General features: G+C 46.1%; 1 protein-coding gene across 1 annotated transcript in view; it reads left to right on the plus strand.

The window, feature by feature from the left end:
• Positions 1-370: 370 nt before the first annotated feature.
• The window catches only part of LOC311225122 (polypyrimidine tract-binding protein 1-like), a gene marked incomplete at its 3' end in the record, with an annotated part of 25,563 nt that continues 967 nt past the window's right edge, over positions 371-24,966 (plus strand). Inside the window, exons 1-12 of the mRNA XM_084310327.1 lie at positions 371-430; positions 2,181-2,234; positions 2,747-2,777; positions 10,328-10,382; positions 10,566-10,738; positions 11,492-11,638; positions 14,466-14,645; positions 17,664-17,774; positions 18,863-19,040; positions 21,072-21,146; positions 22,361-22,518; positions 24,644-24,677. Of these exons, the coding sequence (XP_084166453.1) occupies positions 423-430; positions 2,181-2,234; positions 2,747-2,777; positions 10,328-10,382; positions 10,566-10,738; positions 11,492-11,638; positions 14,466-14,645; positions 17,664-17,774; positions 18,863-19,040; positions 21,072-21,146; positions 22,361-22,518; positions 24,644-24,677 (1,204 nt within the window). The 5' untranslated portion in view covers positions 371-422. The remainder of the gene's footprint in view (positions 431-2,180; positions 2,235-2,746; positions 2,778-10,327; positions 10,383-10,565; positions 10,739-11,491; positions 11,639-14,465; positions 14,646-17,663; positions 17,775-18,862; positions 19,041-21,071; positions 21,147-22,360; positions 22,519-24,643; positions 24,678-24,966) is intronic.

Genomic DNA, 24,966 nt, shown 5'->3' on the forward strand with positions numbered 1-24,966 from the left:
GTGTATTGAGCTGTACTGTATTGTACCCATTCTGCAATCTGTTAATAAAGTTTTCAATCAATCAATCAATCAATCAATCAATCAATCAATCAATCAATCAAACCGCGGCCCCCTGTTTGAGCCAAATGACCGTCGTCTTGTCCAATCGCCGTGGCGGTGGCTGCTTTAGTCCCCGCCCACCTGTGGCTCTTGGAAGAAGTGGCTGGACTAATCAGCGCGCGCCTCCGTGTGTTCCGCCATTTTGTAAGAAGAAGTCTGCCCGCGCGCGCCCTGCCTCCTCCTCCTCCTCCCTCCTCCTCCTGCAATCGACTGCGCACGCGCCCTGCCTCCTCCTCCACTGCGCACGCGCCCTGCCTCCTCCTCCACTCAACAGTCTGCCCGCGCGCCCTGCCTCCTAGACCTGCTGCCGTGTTTACTGTGCAATGGACGGGTAAGTGGAACAAGAAGAAAGAACCGCAATTCTATTATATACATATCTAAAGTCACCGTCGGGCGACTTGTGTTATTATATATGTATATATATCGTCCGTGTGTGAAACCGTTCGGCAAGCCGCGCGACACTTAATCGATTTAGACGGAGAGAAACTTTGTGCTTGAAACGTTTTTTTTTCTTTTCCCCTCTCCAAACAGACGCAACAGTTAGCAGCTAACTAGCCTCCTTAGCTATAAGCTAACTAGCTAAGCTAACGTTGGGTCTCATCATGTTCGGCTTTTTTTTTTGACGACGATAATGTTTAGCAAACTTAGACATTAGCTGTTCGGCCGGTTTAGATTAAACTATTAAACACTCGCCTGGTTTTATCTGGTTAAAAGTTTTTTTTGGTGTTTGTGCCAAAATGTGTGCCAGGTTAACGTCTCCGCCGCTGCCTTTGGTTGAACTCCTCACTAACTAGAGGCTCGAGCTCTGCTGCCGTTAAAGCAACGTGTCTCACAGTCTCTCTTCCGCATTCATTCGTGTCCAGGGCCATGTTAGTTGAAGATGTCTGATGATGGCTGATTTGATTGGATTTATTGCACGTTTGATTTGGAAGGAAAGTGTAATTTAAGAGGGTTATGTTATGCTTAAAACGTATACAAAGGTAAGAACTAATGTAAAAGCTAACAGATGTGTTTTCAATTTTGGGAGTTAAATTGTGGAATAGTCTTCTTAGTGACAGGGTGGAAGTTGTGTACTTCTGAAGGATAAAATAATTCAGGAGTACCGTTTTGAGTAAAACATCAAAATTTTTTTTTTATATCCTTCAGCATATTTTTAGTTTTTCCTTTATATTAAAATATATTTAGTTTAAGAATTGTAAATGATAGGCAAAAATAAGCATGTGCTTCATCAGCCTATTCCTTTTTTCTGTCAGAGTTTGGATTTTGTGTGTGAGCTTACTTTGAATATGTACATTTGTGATTTCTTTTCTTTTTTTCCCCTTTTGAAAGTCCACACGTGTGTGTTTTTGATTTATCTGTAAACAAAGACCGAAAATAAAACTACTTCATCAACATCATCATCAAATTTGAAGACAAAAAAAACTAAAGACGTCCCTCAAATTTCTACGATATGCTGAGCTATATAACATTAGGTGGGAAGTTTTTCCCTTTCTTGGAAAAGCTTGTTTGTAAACTTGAAGCTAACGTTGGTCCAGATCACGACTCGCTGTCGCTGAGAAAACCAGCAGGAAGTTTTGTTGAACCGAACCCAACAAGTTGCCTGAGTGAGAGGTGGAAGTCTTTTTTTATATTATTAATTCGGCTGTTTGGTTGCATAATATTTCTATATTATCCTATTTTGTTTTGGTGTGTTATTAGTCAGGTTTGTGGAAGTGCTGTTTTTGTGTGTCTGTGCATCACGCACTTTGATTATATGCACTTTTACTGTAAATTGTGCCTCTATGCATTATGCACTTTACTATGATATGCACTTTTAGGGGATGTTGTTATCAACTTTAGCATTTGTCCTTTTATTCGGTCTGTGTTTTTCCATTTTTTTCCCCTGTACTGTTTCTACTCTGCTCCTGTTTTGGATTAGTTGTAGACACCAGTGTTTGCTCTGTACCTGTATATTCCAACGTGGATTCATCCATACATGGCAAATAAAATCTCTGACTCTCTTGACGGGGGAATCTCATTTCTCAAGTTAACATTCCTGAATTCTGCGTCTCTCCCCCCCCCCCCCCCTCCACTTACGACAGCCGCCTAGACGCTGATTTGTACCCTCTGGGATCCGGCTACGTCACTGAAATTGAGTAAGTATTGATTATTAACCTGTTGCTTTTTTCCCCCCTCAAAACGTTTTTTCAAAATAAGGCTTGTTGGGAGTTGTATTTTTCCACTAGATAAAGATAAAGCTTATTCCTTCATTGATCCTCTTTGTGAATTCAGGATGTCATCTGCACGGGAGCGTAGAAGCGCCCTCCCATCCTCAATCTATACAATTGTATTTTCTTCTAAATCTTTTCTCATAAAAAAAAAAGGGGGGGGGGCACACTATGAGTGGGGTTTGTAACCGGTCAGACCTGCAAGGCTGTTGTTGTCTCTGAAATGAGGAACTCAGTGTTGGATTTCCTCTGCTTAAAAGGCAAATATGCTGATGCGTTTGTATGAAATAGATCTCCCCTAGTCCCTGCAGTATGCACGTATTGTGCTGTGGAGTACCTCTAACCTTTTGGACTCCGTGTAGATCACACGACATCTGCTTTTGTTTTGTTTGGCGTCACAATTTATTAATGAGATCTCTCTCTCTCTCTCTTTTCCACAGCAGTGTCCATGACATATCGGTTGGCACCAAGGTAGGCATCTTTTTCACTCATTCATTTCATGTCTGTTCTTTCTGCCTTTTTCTCACCAGCCTTACTATTTACAGGGCTTTTAGAGTTGCCTGCTTACCGGGGGGGGGGGGGGGGGGTGTAGAACAACGCACGTTATCCTTAGTTAGCTGATCAGTTAGGTGAAACTTTTGTCCAGGAAACTTAAAGTGTACCAGTTACTTCACAAGTCACTCGGTGTGTCCCAGCTGTACGATGATTATCATATTTGTATGATAATTATGCCCCCTGTACGCCTATTTGTTCTATTGGTTATGACTCGCAGACGATAACTTTATTGGAAAAATAATTTTAAACAGTTGTTTCCCATTTGGCAACGGTGGTCCGTCTAGACGCGGAGAATAATCCTATTTATAGTGGAGACTGATGCATGAAGTCTTGCTTGTTTGTTCAGGGCTTATTGTATAATTACAGAATGCTGTTCAGAGCCGTTTCTGATAACGCCTGGGCAGGACTACGTTAAAGATTTATGAACAACAACCCAGAGGTCAGCGGCCGCCGGCCCGTCTCTCCGGGGGTCCAAGGGAAGCCACTGCATTACGTGTCGTTACTAGTTTGAGATTTAACCTCCTCTCGTTCTAATGACGGCCCACCGGAGCGATAAAGCAAGACGGGGTAATAATAATTATAATGTGGTGTTGCCCCGTTCTTCCTGAGCACTCGCGGGTTGACGAAGCAATCTTGAGTGAAAGGGGAAGTAGTCTGGCCTTGTGTGACGTTGCATTAACGAGCTCGTTCGACGTGTCGGTGTGTGGCTCCGTGTTCTCGTTTGCAAAGGAACACATGACTGAATTTGGCTTGTGGCGCTACAGTAAGGAGCTTGTTCTACGCGTCGGTGTGTCGATCCATGTTCTTGTTTGCAAAGGAACACATGACTGAATTTGGCAAACAAACGCCTGTTGTTTGTGTACTTGTGTACCCAATAAAAAGACTTGTTTTAAAGTGCTCTGCTTAAGCTCCAGGGCGTGGGGGGGCGCAGGCCTGCACGGAGTAATTGGAACAGAAACCGGGGCGCCGTAACCTCCCCCAACTTCTCGGCCAAAGGTCCTCCCGCTGTTTAAACAAACGATCTGATACACACCCAGAAAGTGACACACAGCCCCCCCCCCCCTCCAATGTGTTTGCAGATCATTCAATCAGGCCTATTGTATTCTGTGCATGAATAACAATGCCCCCCCGCCCCTTATTGCAATCAGAAGTTGGTCAGAGAGGGGCCCGTTCCCTTTTTTGTTTCTAGCTCTTGTCCTGTTTTCATCTGGTTCTGGTCGTCCTTGTTGTGGGAACAGTGATGCGGAGGGCTGCCTCTCTGGAATCTGTAATTATTCCGTCTGGGCAGAGTGTGTCTGGAATTCCGCGGTTGCATTCCAACCCCCCCCCCTCCCCCCCTTCTACCCTCCCTGCGTGGCACTATTCCCTGCCCCCCCCCCTCGGCCAGCCAAGGCCGATCACGGTGAATAAACATGCTTCCACCTGCAATGTTCTCTCCCACGTCTCCCCCGGGAGTCCCCCCCCCCCTCCTCCCCCCCAGCAGAGCACGGAGCCGCAGGGCAGAGAAAATGAGGTTTCACTTGTGAGTCGACACGGCTGTAATGAGGTTGTGGAGTCAAACAGATTGCATTGCCAGTAAGAGTTGAGCGTTTCTCTAACGCTATATGTACTCCACTAGTATAACATGCACTACACAACGAGGCTTTAGTCGAGGGCCTGTGCTGCTTATAGGAACAGGGGGCACGAGTCAAGTCACGTTTGAGTTACACGCTAGTAGTCTCCTCCACATTGTGGCTATTGTTGGGAGTTGAGAGCGTTTCTCTAAACTCTTATGTATTCTAGTGTAACATAAAATTAACTACACACTGTGGGAGGCATTAGTCAAAAGCCCTGTGCTGCTTATAGGAACGGGGGGCTCAAGTCAGTTTGAGTGTGTATTAATGGAGTTACGGGCTAGTCTCCTCCACGTTGTGGCTACTGTTGTTGTCGCTGCTGAATGAAAACCAGGTGTGTGGGGGTGGTGTGGGGCCTTTGCCCCCGGTCACGTACCCTTATCAAGTTCTCTTCAGATCAGTCAGTGCCATTGTCAGTCGCCGGCACAGTCACTTAACAGTTTCAGTACGGGAGCAGTTTCAGTCATAATCCCCTCGAGGTTGCCTTTCTGTTCCAGCGTTCCGAGCAAACAAAGGGCTTCAGACGACAGGTTGGCACTCGTCTCGCAGGTTTGTGGCGGACGAACGAGCTCGGTTTCCTCAAGTCGACTGAACAAAGCCTCTCAACTTTATGCATTTCAATATAGTGTCTCCCTGCTCTCTCGGGCTCAACCACACAACCCCGTCAAAGTGTCTGTAGCCGTTTTTCTATCCGATTGTAAAGCAAACATTTTGGAAAAAGGATATGAATTGGGCGTGTTTGCATCAGTCGGCTTGAGGTGAATAAACTTTCTGCCCAGAGCACAGAATGTAGGTCACAAATATAAACATCCCTGTGGTTTAAGCCTTTCACTACCACACTACAGAAGGTTAACCCTTTACTATCGGTTCCGTCTGTAGTGTGATAGCAAAGGGTTAACCTTCTGTAGTGGTAGTGAAATGGTTAACCCTTTGTCGCGTGGCAGTGCAAGGGTTAACCGTCTAGTGTTGCAGTGAAAAGGTTAACCATTTGGTAGTGTGGTAGTGAAAGGATTAAGTCTATATGGCTATAATAACGATATTATAATGGCCATATTACAATAGCAGTGGCACATTGCACATTGCTTTTTCACATCTGACGGTTCTGGGGTGACATGATTTACAGACAGCCTTTTGCTGCATCATTTCAGAACGTTTTAAACCCGGCTGAGTTTCTGTGCAATGGAGTCGGACCAAACGGCAGAGCGTTCATCATCATGGAAGCCTTTTTCCTCCCATCTGCCGTTATTTATATGACGAATGCCTTTCCATTGCCTATTTACCACATTTCCACAAATGCACCTCCAGGGAGCCTGACATTTCTTTTTGTGAAATTGCGAATGTTTTATTGAATTCTGCCGTTTCCACCCAGCGTTTCTAGTGCAATACTTCAAAATGGCCATAAAAAAACACACAGCTGGTTTCTCTTCTCGGCCCACAGTGGGGAGGCGAGCTTCTGTATCTGTCCTATGCTCGAGGTCCCTCCCCCATGCTGGACTTTGCCCCGGCCTGTAGATATTATTAGAATGAGGAAGTGGGAGGGGAAAGTACTGCGATGGAACAATGGACCCGTCAGTCCGCAAGGAGGAAGTAACCCAACCCTGGCTGGAAGATGGCCCGTCCAAATACACGTCCTCTTCACTCTCTTCTGTTAGCAGAGAGGGAGAGAGAGAGTAATGCCTGTTGCCCACAACCTCCTAAGAGTCTGGCGTTAGTCATCACTGCCAGAACTCCTCATTGTCTGCATCTGTTGTGGGCCCTTTAGATACAAATGGCTGCTTAACCCATTTAGACCTAAAACGCCTGCTAACAATGCATTATATAGCCTGCATATACACACACAAATGTGTTTCTCGGGTTCAATGGGTTAAAGGAACAACGTTATGGGGAAATTCACTTACTTTCTTTTCCAGAGTCGGACAAGAGGATAGATGTGGCTACGAGCTAGCCTAGCTTAGCACAAATTAATGCAAGCGGACATGGACCACTAGCCTGCCTTAAAACTCTGGGAGGGGCCTTTTTGGCCCACAGCTAGGCTCTGGTCCGTATTCGCGTCCATTCATTTGTGCTATGTGCCAAATTTTTATTTAGAATTTCCTCGTTCATTAATAGGAACGCTCTGAGGACCCTAGCTGGAGCCCTCATCCAATGTCACTTTGACTATGCTTGCACTTCATGGTACAGCAACATATCAAAACAAATGAAGACAAAGCTCCAGACCTCCCAAAACAAACTAGTGAGACTCCTGCACAACCTTCACTTTAGGACTCACCTAACGCCAGCCCACTTTAGCAGGCTGGGATGGCTTAGGGTTGAAGAAAGAGTACACCAGCTTAAAATGCTACTGGTTTTTAAAGTACTAAAAGAAACGGTCCCCAAGTACCTAGTCAATTATTTTAATAAAGTAGGAGATGTCCACAAACACGCCACAAGAGGAAGCCCCACGGACCTGGTCCCGCCGAGAGTCAGGACATGCATGGGGAAAGATGCATTTTTTTACTCGGCTACGGTAATGTGGAATGCCCTGCCAACATTTATAAAACTCCTGAACTCCCCTCTCGGATTTAAATCCGCCCTAAAAACATGGCTCAGCAGCAACTCAAATTGGTCTTAAAATGTTTTTTTTTTATCTCTTTTATCATAACTTGGCTTTTATTTCTTTTATCATGAGTTGCTTTTAAGGGTTTGCGGATTTTCTTTTAACATTAGTTAACTGTATGAGTTGTCAGGTTAGGTGTTTTTATAATTTTTTTTATTTTTTTTTTTAAAGAATGTGTCCTGTCGGTGTACATGTCCATTTGTGTTTCTGTGCCTTTTTATGTTCCATGTATGGACCACAATGGAAACAAGCCTTGGCTTTATTGTGTTTTATCCATTTTTGACCTGCGTTATTGACACTGTTATTGTCTTGTCTTTTAAAATGTTTTTTGTCATACGATTTGTGTCAAAATAAAGTATTCAATTCAATTCAATAGGCTAGCTTGATAGCTTTCTACTGAACGCACAGAGGAAATTGGTGTCTATGTTCTTGTCCAACGATAACGATTTCCCACAATGTTCCTTTAACCTCTTAACACGCCGACCGGCGTGCCCGTGGGGGCGGAACGCACTAAGTCACGGCACTTTGCGAGTGGCTTGCGGCAGCATTTTTCGCCAAACATATAAAACGACAGAATTAAAGATATATTTGTTGCCGTTCGAACGCCACCTCACTCGACCAAATCGGTTCTCGACGAGTACATGACGATATGTCAGGTGAGCGACTTTTTACGGGGCGCTCATCAGATGACCACCCCGGACTCCCGAGGCTCCAGAACTGCCAATCATCCGCTGATGGCGCAAAAGCAGATGGAATGTTTGAAAGTGACGGGTTGTCCTCCATGCGTTGCTCACTACTAGTACCTCCCCTGCTCACTAGCGTATTTTACATCTTGAGCAATAATATTTGCATCTGGTTCTAGCAGCGGTCTGTCATATCAAGGGCACGCGGACGTCAGTGTCTATCTGGCTCGCGCATATTACATGGCACTGTTGCCGGCGAGTTTTCAAAATGAAACCCCCCCTTTGAGCGTTGCCGCTAGGAAAACGAAATTGCCTGCCAAAATGGCGTCGCCTTTTAACTTGGGACACGCAAACGAAATAATGCGAAAATGAAACGTAAGTGTAACCATGGCCTACGGGGTCTCTTAATGTACGAGTTCTATTTTGCATGGCTTTTCCCTGTTACACCCTACGTTTTATTCCCGTTGTCCTTGAAAAGCATGGGTTTTCATCTCACGGCCAGTGATGAATGTTCTCCCACCCCAGGGACCCCGGCAGAAAGACCCCCCCCCCCCTCCCCCCTTACACGCATGTTCCCACTCACCGTAGGCCCCTCCGACGCATCGCTAAGTTGACACTCGTTTAGGGAACTCGGGGTCACTGATCCGAGGTCAGCGATCGTCTGGGCGGCGTTCCATCTTCGCCTAATATACGCCTGATCCCGGGACGGTGAAGAGGGGACAGGGGCTGGGTCTTGTTGCTTTAGGCACCAGGCGGAGAGTGGATGCTGGGCCTCTGAGCGAGCGAGCCAGTGAGTCAGCCCGGCCATCTGGACTCAAAAGGATAGTTTATATAGCCCTTACAGTCCATGTTTGGGTCCTATGGCAACGAACTGTGTCCAACTTACCCCCCCCCCCCCCCTCCCTCTGAACTTCTATACACAACGCCGCCTGGAGGTCTCCTCGCAGACATCAATCTTTTCGGGGCCATTTTGAGCAGCGCTGCTATCTACAGTTTTACACTGGGAAACCCCCCCCCCCCCCCCCTCGCTTCCTTGTAGGGCTGGGGCCGTGATTTGATTTGAGTTTCAATTAGTCTTCCCCCGCGGTCGATTATTGTGCCGCGTGCCATGTTGCTCTCACTTTTTTTGTCTTGCGTTTTACATGCAGCGCCACCCTTCCTTCACAGCCCAAAACGGTAGTTTTCAGCCGGTGTCGAGAGGGAGAGGGGAGGTCGTAGACGACGACGGCGGCCGAAAGGCGGGGCCTTCGGTCGAGGAGAAGAAAAGGTCAAACCAATTTCAGTCGTCGTCATAATGATCTCAAACCGATGAGTAATCGTGTTTTTAATGATCCGTGATTCCAATATCGATAAAAATGTGCACGATTGCTGTAGAAGCCCAGAGATTCACATACGAGGCACATGGAAGAGTGCCGACGGACCTGCACAGCCGCTAGTCGCCAGGGGCTCTCGGACTCCCGGGAGCGGGTCCTGTGTGTGTGTGTGCCGCTGTGTAACAATGCCCTCCAGTCTCAGCAGGAACAGGACCTTCATTGTGGAGTGATGGAGAGAGAGAGAGAGAGAGCTTAGGCCGCTGAGCCACTCCTTGTGACTGCTTCACTCCAGCACGCACACACACAGCCGTGAGAGCACTCCAGCACACACACACACACACACACACACGCACACACACAGCCATGAGAGCACTCCAGCACACACACACACACACACACACACACACAGCCGTGAGAGCACTTCAGCACACACACAGTCACACACACAGCCGCGAAAGCAGGCCTGAAACAGCACTTCTATCGACTGTGTGGAGTGAGGCGCCAGACGAGGCTGGTCTCACACAGGACAGTACAGTAGTGTGGGCCGGCAGTATCTTATCCGTCTCTCTCTCTCTCTATCCCTCCCGACAAGACGGTTTCAATGTGTCAGCCTCCCACTTGAGAGAGAGAGAGAGAGAGAGAGAGAGGGGGGCCTTGTAATGGCTGCCTGCCTGTTGCAATGTCAACCTCTTCCTGCTGCTGACGCACACACTGAAATTCCTGGTGCCAAGCTGTTTTTCTGTTTGGCGTGTGAACGAAACATGTGATGTTTTGGAGCGTTGACCCCCCTCCCTCCCTCCCCTCCTCCCTCCCCTCCTCCCCCTCCTCCCTCCCTCCCCTCCTCCTCCTCCAACCCCCTCCCCCGGGGTAAGAAATAATAGCCTGTGTGGTCGTGAATGTAACTTATGATTCGTAGCTTGTTGGCAGCAAGTAGTAGTTGCGCAGCGGAGGAGGTTGGAATGAAAGGGAACATGTGATTGTGGTGGGAAAATGGAATATTGCCCCCTGGGCAAACTAGGCCACTGTATCCGTGCGAGAGGAGTATAGGGTTGGGTTCTTCTGAAAGTGTTTTTTTCTTTCTTTTTTTTCTCTCCCTCCCTTAATCCTCTTTGGTTATATCGGATGACTTCCTGCTTCTTTCCCCCCGCGCCGCACAATGGCTGGGTGGTAACGTGAGAGCGCCGTGTGCCGTCGTCGTGTGCTGCTCCACCTGTCGACTCAACCACCTCCTTTTGTCTCTCTCTTCTCTTTCTCTCTGCAGAGGGGATCCGACGAACTCTTTTCCATATCCAACGGGCCCTATATCATGAGCTCAGGTAGGAGGAGGAGGAGGAGCGGGGGGGGGGGGGTTGAAGTGCTTGTCGTATTTCAGTGTGTTGTTGTGTTTTGCGTTGCCACGACGATCTGTCAGCGGGGGCTATTCAGCGAGGCAGAGCCTCTTGTTCCCTTTCCTCTCCTCCTTGATGATCGGCGTCTCTCTCGCTCTCTCTCTCTCTTAGCCAATGGCAACGACAGTAAGAAGTTCAAAGGTGACATCCGGGGCCCCGGCGCGCCCTCGCGTGTCATCCACGTGCGCAAGCTGCCCAACGACATCAACGAGGCCGAGGTCATCAGCCTGGGACTGCCCTTTGGCAAGGTGACCAACCTGCTGATGCTGAAGGGGAAGAACCAGGTGAGACACGCCATGCGACACCGCACGTCTGTTTCCCTACATGGAGACGCGTTTCATTGGAATGTTCCCCCCCCTGTCGCTAGGAAACGGCTAAAAACCGCAGATGATTTTAAATTGCATCATTTTCCTCTTGAAAGCCGGGTTGCCACATGTACGATAATTATATGCCCTCTGCGCCCATTTTGTTCTCACGGTCATGACGATGCTTTTCCTCAAAACGAAGCCTCCCATCTAATTTATAATAACCACCAGTTAGTGCACCGTGTGTGTATACTGTTTTACTCTTACTCATAGTATATATTCAAATTATTCATTGCCTACCGGTATATTTATTGTAATGCATATATACCCTCCATTTTGAGAAAAGTATTGTGACAAGTTTGCCCGCTCTCTCCCGTGGGTTTCCTCCGTGTTTAATCTGGTCTAAGACGTGCATCGGAACTGAAGTTTGCCCCTCAGGGCTCCGGGGGCGACACCCTCTGCTCCTCGACAGTTAGGACGGGTTATAAACACGAGACAAACTAATTGACCTTTTGATCTCGAACCCCGCCCTCTCTTCTCTCGATCGTCCCCGGAAAACAAAAGGGGAAGGAAGCGGTGGTGGTTTGCGATTATAGAGGATCAAGAAAAGGGGGCGGATCTCGATATGGGTCAATCACCGGTGTGTGTGTATGTATACAAACGAGATGTACCCGGTGAATGAAGAGGTTGTCATGGTAATGTGGTCTCCCCCCCCCCCCCCCCCCCCCGCAGGCCTTCTTGGAGCTCAACAGCGAGGAATGTGCTCAGACCATGGTCAGCTACTACTCCACAGTCACGCCCGTCATCAGGAACCACCCCATCTACATGCAGTACTCCACCCACAAGGAGCTCAAGACGGACAACTCCCCCAACCAAGTGGTACGAGCACACGCGCACACACACACACACACGCCTTGCCTTAACCTAACACAAATCATAACCAGAACCCTTTCACTACCACACTATAGAGACGGTTAACCCTTTCACTACCACACTACATACGGTTAACACTTCTGTAGTGTGGTAGTGAAAGGGTTAACCCTTTCTAGTGTTAGTGAAATGGTTAGCTATTAGCTATTTTTTTCCTTTCTTGCGAGGACCGTCCAACATCAACATCAAAGTTAGTCCTCACAAGTATAACTTAATTGTGCATCTAAATGCACAGGCGGACGGTTCGTGTGTCTCTGGACAATGTTCTCAAAATTATTGGTATTAATCTTCTGTGTCTCTTGGCACACAGCCCTTTTTAAAAATCTGCTTATTTTGAGTTAGTTTTGATTATGTTCTCTCATTTAAGGACTCGACGCTCTCAGCGTATAACTAATGCATGTACGTGCACACCTGGGCAGTGTTTTCCGGACGGTGTGTTCTCAAAAGTTATTGGTATAAATCTTGTTGTCTCTTCATTGGCATACAGCCCTAAACAGTTGTTGCAGAGTTTCTGAATAGACACATTTATCAACGGTGTGCGATTCTGGCTGTTCCATGCCAACGTTGTGCCAAGCGCTGTGCCGAAGATTTACGAGCAAACTACAGAAAAAGCGGCGTACCGAACTCCTCCAGGAAGCCAACGGGAAATGGGCTCCCACACACCATTGTTCAAGTCGAACCGTGTTTATTATCCTCGTTGTTATTTATCAATTTTGCCGTCCAATTTTTGCATCGTAGTCGATGCAGTGTTTAACCCTTGTACCCTCAAAACTAGTTACACTAAGACCCCTCATAGTCGAGGCAGTGTTTGACCCTTGTACCCTCAAAACTAGTTACACTAAGACCCCTCGTAGTCAAGGCAGTGTTTAACCCCTGTACCCTCAAAACTAGTTACACTAAGACCCCTCTTAGTCAAGGCAGTGTTTAACCCTTGTACCCTCAAAACTAGTTACACTAAGACCCCTCGTAGTCGAGGCAGTGTTTAACCCTTGTACCCTCAAAACTAGTTACACTAAGACCCCTCGTAGTCAAGGCAGTGTTTAACCCTTGTACCCTCAAAACTAGTTACACTAAGACCCCTCTTAGTCAAGGCAGTGTTTAACCCTTGTACCCTCAAAACTAGTTACACTAAGACCCCTCGTAGTCAAGGCAGTGTTTAACCCTTGTACCCTCAAAACAGACCCTGCATGGACTAAAGTGCAATATACACATTATACAAATAATTGTATATCGATATTTTTCTTTAATAACTTTTTCTAACCATTTAAATGTCAGTTTTTATTGATATACCACTCTTATTCATAAAATAATTTGAAATATTACTCGATATAATAAAGGCTATGGGCAATTGTATGTATTCTCATAGATCGCTCCATAACAGTGGAAAGAGAAAACAGGGAAAATTACATGTAATTGCTCCAAAAAAATTTACGGGAGAAACGATAAACATTTGATGCCCCGGCTTCAGTTTGAAAGCCTTGTTGGCGAAGCGGCCGCGGAGGACGACGCGCTGGAGACACCCAGAGGCTGAGTAACCGCCTCGATGAGACGGCAGATCAGACTTCATATAGAATCAGTGGTTGCATTTCCAAAGTTTGTCCAAAAATACACACTTTGACCAAATGTAATAATCTTGTATCTTAACAATACTACTGAAAGATTTGCACTATCTACCTAATTTTTGCATTTGTACGCTTTCGGCTCGCCATCGCCCCCGACTGCTTTGTTGTTGTTGTTGAATCAAGTAAAATCCTAGGTAAGCGTGTATTGTGCGCATGAACGTGCGGCACAATTCATAGGTTTCGTTTTGCGGTAAACAAAACAAAAATGTATCCATTACCTACATTTGGCACCGGTGAATCTGTAGTGCCGGCGTGATTCGGTCGATTCCCTTAAAAGTACCGGATTGCGGTGCCCGTCCCTGCTGTCCGTCTTGTCTTTAGTCATTGATTGGAAATTTGGAATAACTTACCTGCAAATACTTGTTCCATCTCATCTTTTTATTTATTTAAAAATGCGCTGTCTTCTTACTTTCATAGTACATGATGTACATGTTTTTAGTTGATCATTTTTAGTTTATCATTTTTAGTTTTATCATTTATATACTGCATACTATCAAGACTTTCACTACTTATCTCGTACGAAGTAACGATCCGTTCCTACCCTTGCTTGATTTGTGTTTTGTTTTGTTTGTCCTGTTTATTTTGTGATCTTGTATGTTTGTTTACTTATTTTGTAATGTCATTTCTCAGTTGATTTTGTTGTTGTAGACGATGTCCAATGTTTTTGTGTTTTTTATTATTATTTTTTTCTTAAAATGTACATACGTTGTATTGTGTTAAGGAGCCCCTCGAAAACTAGATGCTACATCTCATGGGGTTATTCCGAATAAAGAATTTCAATATATGTTGTGTTGTCCTCTGTTCCACTGTGTGACTGTGTCTATAGTGTTTAACCCTTTCACTGCCACACGACAGCCGGTTAACCCTTTTCACTGTGACAATACAGAAGGTTAGCCCTCTTTACTATCGCACAACCGACGGCGATGCTCCATCATTAGCATCATTAGCTCCGCCAATGCGGAGCTAATGATGCTAATGATGGAGCATCGCCGTCGGTTGTGTGATAGTAAAGGGCTAACCTTCTGTCATGTGGCAGTGAAAGGGTTAACTCTGCAGTCAGTAGTTACTGTGCAGCAGTCTGGTCGGCTCTCTGAGAGCTAATATAAATAAATGCCTTGACTCTACTCGTCTCCTCCGTCTGCTTGTCCCCCTAGAGGGCCCAGGCGGCGCTGCAGGCCGTGAACGCGGTGCAGGGCGGCATGGGAGGCATGGCCATGGCGGGCGACGCCTCCGGCATGGGCGGCATGGGGGGGGGCATGGGCTCTCAGAGCCCCGTCCTGCGGGTCATCGTGGAGAACCTCTTCTACCCCGTCACGCTGGACGTGCTGCACCAGGTACTACCGCCTTTCATCTCGAACCTTTCAGTCGTCACACCCTTTCACTGACCGGCCGCGCTGCCAAAGGGTTAACCCTTTCACTGACCGCGCTGCCAAAGGGTTAACCCTTTCACTGACCGTGCTGCCAAAGGGTTAACCCTTTCACTGACCGTGCTGCCAAAGGGTTAACCCTTTCACTGACCGTGCTGCCAAAGGGTTAACCCTTTCACTGACACACAACAGTGTTAACCCTTTCACTGCGACAATGCAGAAGGTTAGCCCTTTCACTGACACACAACAGTGTTAACCCTTTCACTGACACACAACAGTGTTAACCCTTTCACTGACCGCGCTGCCAAAGGGTTAACCCTTTCACTGACACACAACAGTGTTAACCCTTTCACTGACCGCGCTGCCAAAGGGTTAACCCTTTCACTGACGCACAACAGTGTTAACCCTTTCACTGACCGGCCGCGCTGCCAAAGGGTTAACCCTTTCACTGACACACAACAGTGTTAACCCTTTCACTGACCGCGCTGCCAAAGGGTTAACCCTTTCACTGACACACAACAGTGTTAACCCTTTCACTGACCGCGCTGCCAAAGGGTTAACCCTTTCACTGACACACAACAGTGTTAACCCTTTCACTGCGACAATACAGAAGGTTAACCCTTTCACTGCGACAATACAGAAGGTTAACCCTTTCACTGACTCACAACAGTGTTAACCCTTTCACTGCGACAATACAGAAGGTTAACCCTTTCACTGCGACAATACAGAAGGTTAACCCTTTCACTGACTCACAACAGTGTTAACCCTTTCACTGTGACAATACAGAAGGTTAACCCTTTCACTGCGACAATACAGAAGGTTAACCCTTTCACTGACTCACAACAGTGTTAACCCTTTCACTGCGACAATACAGAAGGTTAACCCTTTCACTGACGCACAACAGTGTTAACCCTTTCACTGACGCACAACAGTGTTAACCCTTTCACTGACTCACAACAGTGTTAACCCTTTCACTGACTCACAACAGTGTTAACCCTTTCACTGACTCACAACAGTGTTAACCCTTTCACTGCGACAATACAGAAGGTTAACCCTTTCACTGACGCACAACCGTGTTAACCCTTTCACTGACGCACAACAGTGTTAACCCTTTCACTGCGACAATACAGAAGGTTAACCCTTTCACTGACTCACAACAGTGTTAACCCTTTCACTGACGCACAATAGTGTTAACCCTTTCACTGACTCACAACAGTGTTAACCCTTTCACTGCGACAATACAGAAGGTTAACCCTTTCACTGACGCACAACAGTGTTAACCCTTTCACTGACTCACAACAGTGTTAACCCTTTCACTGCGACAATACAGAAGGTTAACCCTTTCACTGACACACAACAGTGTTAACCCTTTCACTGACTCACAACAGTGTTAACCCTTTCACTGCGACAATACAGAAGGTTAACCCTTTCACTGATGCACAACAGTGTTAACCCTTTCACTGACTCACAACAGTGTTAACCCTTTCACTGCGACAATACAGAAGGTTAACCCTTTCACTGACTCACAACAGTGTTAACCCTTTCACTGACGCACAACAGTGTTAACCCTTTCACTGACACACAACAGTGTTAACCCTTTCACTGACACAAGACAGAAGGTTAACCCTTTCACTGCCACAATCGACCCTTTCACTACCACACTACATACGGTTTAACCCTTTCACTACCACACTGCAAAATGGTTAACCCTTTCACTGCCACACGACAGTGGTAACCCTTGCACTGCCACACTACATAAGGTTAACCCTTTCACTACCACACTGCGAACGGGTTAACCCTTTCACTGCAACAATACTGACTGTTAACCCTTTCACTGCCACACAACAAAGTGTTAACCCTTTCACAACCACACTACAGAATGTTAACCCTTTCACTGCAGAGTGTGGTAGTGAAGGGTTAACCTTCTGTAGTGAAAGGGTTAACCCTAGCGTTTCCCTCGTTTAGTCACGTCGTCGAGAGTACAAAAAGGCATATAAAATCATAACGATAAGACGCGTAAGGATACCGATCAATTAAATAATTTACAACTTGATTGACAAAGGTTGGAGACCAAGGTTTTAAACTGCACAGTGTTTCCCCACAGGATTTTCAGAGATTGGGGGGGGGGGACCCTCCGACCCCCCCGGAACTTATTTTTTTGTGTACATGTGTGTGTTCCACTTATAATGCTCACCGTTTAGCAGTAGCCTACTGTGCCTTCACATTGCATGCTACGGCCAATGGCCATTCTTGGCCCCTCTCTTTGTAGAGAGTGTGGACAACTGCTAGCATGCTAGATTAAACCTTTGTGGAGTTAACAGGGCCACCAGTCTTTAAGAACGGACTGAGTCGGTAGTATAATACTCCAACACTTTCACTTGTTTTTCATTTAAATGTCTGGAAGAGCTCAATAAATTTTTCATATTATATTTTCGTTACCTTTTTTGAGTTGATCTAAATGTTACTGACTGTGTTAAATGGGCTTATGATATCGTCTCATATCGATTGCACACACCTGCATCGTATCGTGGCAGATATCGGCAAATATAGTATCGTTGTCCAAAACCATCCAAGCAATCAATCTGGAGGCTTCTGGTTATTTAAACCGTGCTATCGAATCACTTCACTACCTTTTAAGAAATGTTTTGGAGATTCTAAAAGTGGTGAGCGGCGAGAGATTTACACCAGGCGCCCTTGTTGACGACTCTGCTATGGCAACACCGTTAGTGTGGCTGACACTGTTCGTCATTATGCCATCTATGCACTCTTCCACTGAATAATCGACCTCGCCTGTATCACTACCTACTAGACTAACACGTCTCCACTACCATGCACTCGACACTGCGCCACCCCAGTTTCAACACCCTCTCGATGAACATCGTTACTCGGCTGCTCCTGCCGACTTGTCGTCGTACAGAACGTGGCTTTGGATAAAAGCGTCCGGCTGAATGTTGTGCCGTGTCTTGTTTTTCTTTTTACCCCCAGATCTTCTCCAAGTTCGGCACAGTGTTGAAGATCATCACCTTCACCAAGAACAACCAATTCCAGGCTCTGGTCCAGTACGCCGACGGCATGACGGCTCAGCACGCCAAGCTGGTAAGACCGGTGCAGCACACACACACACACACAGGCACACACACACAGGCACACACACACACACACACTACTCTGTCCTTTTGCGGGGTTTCCCCCCGAGACAACCCGTCCGTCGAGATCACAAGGATCCCGGCACAAATGGATTCCCTAAACCATTTTTTTTTTACTCTTTAACCGGTCGCACGCACTTCTTTCCACTAAATGATTCCTCCTCCGGCCGTCGGCCGTCGCTGTAAATAATGTCTACGTCACGGCTCACATCTGTGATGGTTTCTTGGAGGCGGTTTAGTGTCTCTGGTAAGAAGAACAACACGAATCGAAGCCAACGAGACTTGTGTGGAAAGATCTGCGCGTTGAAAGTGGTGTGGGAAAAACTAGGTCAAAGTGACACACGCATGTAGTCCAAGCATCACAGTCTCTGGACGTAGACACAATCACATGTTGTTGTTACTGTGTCTCTAAACACTGTCTCACCTCCACCAGTCTCTGGACGTAGACACAATCACATGTTGTTGTTACTGTGTCTCTAAACACTGTCTCACCTCCACCAGTCTCTGGACGTAGACACAATCACATGTTGTTGTTACTGTGTCTCTAAACACTGTCTCACCTCCACCAGTCTCTGGACGTAGACACAATCACATGTTGTTGTTGTTACTGTGTCTCTAAACACTGTCTCACCTCCACAGTCTCTGGATGTAGACACAATCACATGTTGTTACTGTGTCTCTAAACACTGTCTCACCTCCACCAGTCTCTGGATGTAGACACAATCACATGTTGTTACTGTGTCTCTAAACACTGTCTCACCTCCACCAGTCTCTGGATGTAGACACAATCACATGTTGTTGTTACTGTGTCTCTAAACACTCTCACCTCCACCAGTCTCTGGACGTAGACACAATCACATGTTGTTGTTACTGTGTCTCTAAACACTGTCTCACCTCCACAGTCCCTGGACGTAGACACAATCACATGTTGCTGTTACTGTGTCTCTAAACACTGTCTCACCTCCACCAGTCCCTGGATGTAGACACAATCACATGTTGTTGTTACTGTGTCTCTAAACACTGTCTCACCTCCACCAGTCCCTGGACGGCCAGAACATCTACAACGCCTGCTGCACGCTGAGAATCAGCTTCTCCAAGCTCACCAGCCTCAACGTGAAGTACAACAACGATAAGAGCAGGGACTACACCCGGCCCGACCTGCCCACCGGGGACTCCCAACCCCAAATGGACCACCAGACCATGGCCGCCGCCTTCGGTATGTCTTCTATATTTATTTTTTATTTCGGCGACGATGTACAAACGATGTGTTTTTTTTTTTTTTACATCTCCAGTCCCTTGTACAGTACAATACAATAAAAACATGCAATAACATATTAAAATAGAACTTTACGGTCAATGAGCCTATTTACACATAAGCCAGAGGCCCCAGTGGGTGATTCTAGTCATGCCCCCCCCCTTAACCCTTTCACTGCCACGCGACAGCAGGTTAACCCTTTCACGACGACAACACAGCACGTTAACCCTTTCACTACCACACTACAGAAGGTTAACCCTTTCACAACGACAACACAGAAGGTTAACCCTTTCACTGCCACACGACAAATGGTTAACCCTTTCACTGCCACACCACAGAAGGTTAATCCTTTACTACCACTACAGACGGTTAACTGTCTGTAGTGTGATGGTAAAGGGTTAACCTTCTGTAGTGTGGCAGTGAAAGGGTTACGGGTGCCTGACTGAAACACGATTGACTAGCTAGCGACGGTCCTTTTCAGGTGAGCTCTGAAGGTGTGACTAGGGATGGGTACCTTTCACATTTGAACCGATACCGGTACCTGTGAATCGATACCGGTACCCAACGGTACCTTTTTTCGGTACTTTAGTCTCAAGAAATTTAATTTACCTACCTCAGTCGTAAAAAAAGAAAAAATCCAAACTTCAAATAACTACAATTTCGACAGTTTTCGGCTCGTCATTGCTCCGACTGCTTTGTTGTTGAATCAAGTCAAATCCTAGGTAAGCATATATTGTGCGTGTGAACGTTGACATGAAAAAAAAAAAGTAAAAAAAAAAAGTAAAAATTAATAAAAAAAAACATTTTTTTTTAAATTTTTTTTTTTGGTTTCTCACTTGATTCGATACTCGGTAGTACCGACGTGTTTCGGTTCGGTACCTCAAAAGTACCGAATTCGGTACCCATCCCTAGGTGTGACTCTCATACAGAGTGCGCCTCCGAGACACTTGGGGAACTGTGTGCTGCCCCCAATGTGAGACGGTCAAATGAGGAGAGGACTTTGTCGTCACCAAAGCCCCTACATCGGGCTGTCGGAAAGGCCACCGGTTTGAGCCCCGACCAGCGCTGCTGTCCCTGCGGTGATGGGGACACACTGACTGTACAGTCGCAAGTGCCATCCTTCTCGGGTGAGACATTAAACCGAGGCTCCCAACTCACTATGGTGTCATGAGAGCCCAGGGTGTCTTCCTGGTCCAATCGAGTGTCTGCCATCAATTGGTTGATATTTCACACACCCCCCCTGAGCCTTTCAGCCATTGTACGCGTGCTGGCGGGGGGCTGTGGACGTCTGAGGAGGCAAGTTGGCGCTTTTGTGTCCTAGTACTAAAAAAAAGCGCCAGCCTCTAATAAACACCGTCATTCACACTTTTCCTTCATTCATCCACGTTGGCCTTATGACAACATGGTCCCCCCCCCCCCCCCCCCCCCCCAATCTCGTCAGAGCAACTGATCCCCATGCCAGTTCCCCCCCCCCCCCCCCCCCCCCCCTCATGAATGCACCGTTGCGCGCACGCGTACATCCCTCCCGGCCATATGGCGCGGTGTTCCTCTTAACCCTTAATGAAAAAAAAAAAGATACATATGATACTGTACGTTATGTCATATATAATCATATTATAATTAATCTGCATATTATATTAGACTATATTTGCACTATATACTATTATATTGTATATATCATGTACTATATATCTCATATCACATGTGTTGTATAGACTATTATATATACTATTATATACTCCAGGGATACTGTAATGTGTACTATATGTATGTATATAAATGTAAAAAAGAAGAAAGAAAGAGTCTTCACTCAGAAGTAGGGCCCGACAAGCCTAGTGCTTCTTCCTAGGCCTTTTCGGACAATGCTGCAATAGCAGCTGGTAAAACTTTGCAGATTTATGGAATGACCATTATGTGTCCAAAATCTGAAAATAAAAAATGACTGAACTGAACTGAATGAACCCGTGTGCTCCTCCGGTCTTCTTCCACCAGCGGCTCCAGGTATCATCTCTGCCTCTCCCTACGGAGGAGCCCACGCCTTCCCCCCAACGTTCGCCATCCCGCAGGGTGAGTCTGCCATCTTCCTCCCGTTCAGTCCCTGCTTGTAATGGATGTGTTCAGTCAATGTGTGGATAGATGGATGGATAGATACTTTATTGATCCCCTTGGGTAAATTCAGGTATCCAATACCTCTCATCTGTTGACAAATGTTAAAATAGACATAAATAGACGCACGATAAGAGTCAAATGAGTAAAACACTGTAGTGGACAAACGATAAAATCACTACTTAAGTTAAAAAGTTAAAGGTAGCAGCTGTAAAAAATAGACGGAATAGAATTGGAAAAACAAGCATTATTTATTTACACAAATATATCGGGAATGTGTTTTATTTATTTCTATATTTTTACATTTCTAATATTGTTTCCTATTTTCCTGGTTTGTTTCTTGTCTTCACATTTTTTGTTTTTATTTTGACCGGATGCCAGGGCTCGATTTACAAAGAAAAGTCAAGGCCTGGAATTCCTTAAATGGCAAATTTTTTAACAAGGTGCTTAAGTCCTTGAAATTCAAATCAACCATTTGCATTGAATGTTTTGTTCATCCATGATCAAATTCTTCTGAATCAAGAAATCTATTTTTTTCCCTGTTTTTAATCAAATCTGACTAGCCGCTGTCTCGCTCGCACCTACTGCTTTTCCTCATCTCTTCGCGTGTGATGCTCTAGCTGGCGAGCAGGCCAAGAAGATGCAAAACAAAACGGCATTTAAAAGTGAATTGTATCCTTCGAGTGACATCCTTGAAAAAAAAATAGTGCTCGGGAAAAGTACTTAAAAGTCCTTGAATTTTATTTTGCAATGTCTGGGAATGGGAACCCCGCTACTGATGCATCTCGGTTAAAAGTAGGGATGTCTGATGTTATCGGCCGATATTGGCATTAAAATGTAATATCGAAAATTATCTGTATCCGTTAAAAAATAAAAAGGATTTTTTTTAAAAATGTTTTTAACCCTTATTTAACCAGGCAAGCAAGTAAGAACAAATTCTTATTTTATTGTGAAAAGTATGCATAATGTTGTGTTAATTCCACGACAAGAGATATGTAATGTTAATTACCTGAAATTAATACGTTTTTTGGGGGGGAACCCTGCATATATCTGTATCGGTTGATATCGGTATCGGGAAATTTAGAGTTGGACAATATCGGTGAAAGTGCCCATATCGAACATCCTAGTTAAAAGAAATGTTACCGACGGTCTCCTCTGGTCTCTCCCCCCGGCAGGTATGCAGATCCCCGGCATGCCCCAAGCCCTGGCGCAGCTGGGCGTCGGCCACCAGGGCATGGCGGCTGCGGCGGCGGCCGCTAACCGGCTCGGCTTCCCGGGGCTCCAGGCTCCCGGGGGCCACAACGTCCTGCTGGTCAGCAACCTCAACCCAGAGGTCAGTACCCAGCGCCCCCCCCTCTCCCCCCCCCCCCCCCCCCCCCTGTGCAGCAGCGCTGTGGATCGGTTCCTGACGCACCGAGTGAAGACACAGTCCCTTGTCCCACCGTGTAGAAGTCCTACAATTAACCCTTTCACTGCCACACAACGGAAGGTTAATAACCCTTTTACTATCACACTACCAACGGTTAGTTGGTAGCGCTTGTCTTGTCCGAAACCCTCGTGCAACTGTGAGTACCTTTGAAATGTCTCTGCGATACTTGTACGAGGAGCGTGTTGATGGAGAAAAGCGAGACGGAAGACTTAATTGTAGGAATTGTACACGGCTGGACAAGGGACTGTGTATTCACTCGGTGCTTCACCGTCACGGAAGGGGCTACGGGCCCCCACTGCAGCGCTGTGGACACGTTGGCGCCCTGCGGCTTTCCACTTGATTTTATATCGCCCCCCGTCCGGCCACTCACAAGAGGAAGCTCCTTTACCTCCATCGCTCTGCGCCCCTTTACCTCCATCGCTCTGCGTCTTCCTGTCCCTCCTTCCCATCCACCCGATTGGAGGAGCGATCTCGCTCCTTTAGAAAGAGGCGTGTATTTAAGGGGGGGGTCCTCCTCTCCTCTCCTCTGAGGACCTTACTCTTTTGTGTTTCTCTGATCTGCCACTTTTATTCACTGTGGATTTTCCCTTTTTTAAGTTTATTAAAACAAAAACTAACTTCTTTTTTAATTTATCTCACCATTTCATATCTTCATTTTTTCTCCCCGTCCCATTCGTTGAAATCATTCTGGAGTTGTTTGGAGAGACAATATTACTTTTTTTTTTATTTATTTTTTAAGAATATAAGAATATAGCATCATTTTTGCGATTATCTTGTTTTAGAATATAACGTGAGTTGTCGTTCGTTAGGTTCATCACAGGCATTTCTCTTGAGTTGTAGATCAAGTAGTTACATTTACAGCGCTGCTGTCCGATCAAAACAAATCTACAAAATAATTTTCATTAAGATTTTTGAAGCTGTGCTAAAGTTTCTGAATGGATTAGTTAGTCCTAGTTTTGTCAAATCTACTTGTGATTTGATTCAAATTAAGTTTAAAACACAAACATTTAGGTATCTTTTGGTGGTTTGACAACAGCGTTATGTTGACTTTTGGAGTAACGTTTTATAACTATAGCCATATGCTGATTTTTAAAGCAATTTATTTGTAGTCGTAAGGAGTTATTGGGAAATTGAATAGTAAGGTTAAAGGAGCGAAATGTAATTCAGGAATTATTACAAACAAAACCATTCAATTCAAAAGTACATATTGTCTCTTTGCCTTTTTTCTGTATTTCATTGTTAATCTTTTTTTCTCTTCCTTTCTCCTAGTGTTCCCATAGTGACAGTGCATTTTAATTTAGCCAGTTCTACTGTCTGAAGCACTACATTTCTTTGTGTATACTGACCTTGTTTTTTTTTTACTTCCTTTCTCTCTATCTCTCTCTCTCTTCCTTTATCTTTCTCCTCCTCCTCCCCTCTCTCTTTTTGTTGTTTTTTGAATCCCCTCACCTGAACTCCTGCCAACTGACTGCACGCCCCACGACCAATTGTTCCCCCACTCTCCTCCTCCCTCCCTCCCTCTCTCCATTCGTCTGTTACTCCTCCCTCCCTCCCACCCCACCATCCATCGTCCCCCAATTTGAACCTCCCTCCCTCCCTCCCTCCCTCCCTCCCTCCCTCCCCCCCCTGATTGAAACAAAAACCAACACACGACAACACCACATTGTCCTTTGGCCCCACCTGACTCCCATCATCATCCTCCTCCTGCTCTCTTCCTCCTCACCATCTCCACCTCTCTGTTCCTCTCCTCCTCCTCCTCACCCTGTTGGAACCCTCTCCTCCTCCACTCTCCCTCTCTTCTGCTTCTCTCTCTCTCTCTCCATTCTCTCGTTGCTCATGCCTCTCCTCCCTCCATGGTACTGTGGCCTTCCTGTGGACCTCGCTGCCTGTGGACATGTCCCGACTCCACTCCACTCCCTCCTCCTCCTCCTCTCCCCTCTCCTCTCCCCCTGTCCCCCCCTCCCCCTCTCTCTCTGTCTCTCTCTCTCCCTCCCTCCCTGCCCCGCTGCTCCCCCTGCTGTCTCTAAAGAGCGTTACGCCACACTGCCTCTTTATTCTTTTCGGTATGTTATCATTCTTTTTCATCTTTTTTTTATTACTACTACTGACTGTACCCGACGAGGTGGGCTCGTCTCAAGTTGTTGCCATATTATTTTATAGTTTTTTTTTTCTCCACCTACTGGTGATTTCGTCATCAGAACTACTACTGAGCTATGAGGGGTGGCGTTCGGTTGGTTTGTATGACCTGTTGTGGGTTGGTGTGTGAGAGAGAATGAGAGAGAGAGAATGAGAGAGAGAGAATGAGAGAGAGAGAGAGAGAGAGAGAGAATGAGAGAGAGAGAGAGAGAGAGA

Source organism: Notolepis coatsorum, assembly GCF_963971535.1.
Source record: "Notolepis coatsorum genome assembly, chromosome: 3".
Lineage (NCBI taxonomy): Eukaryota > Metazoa > Chordata > Actinopteri > Aulopiformes > Paralepididae > Notolepis > Notolepis coatsorum.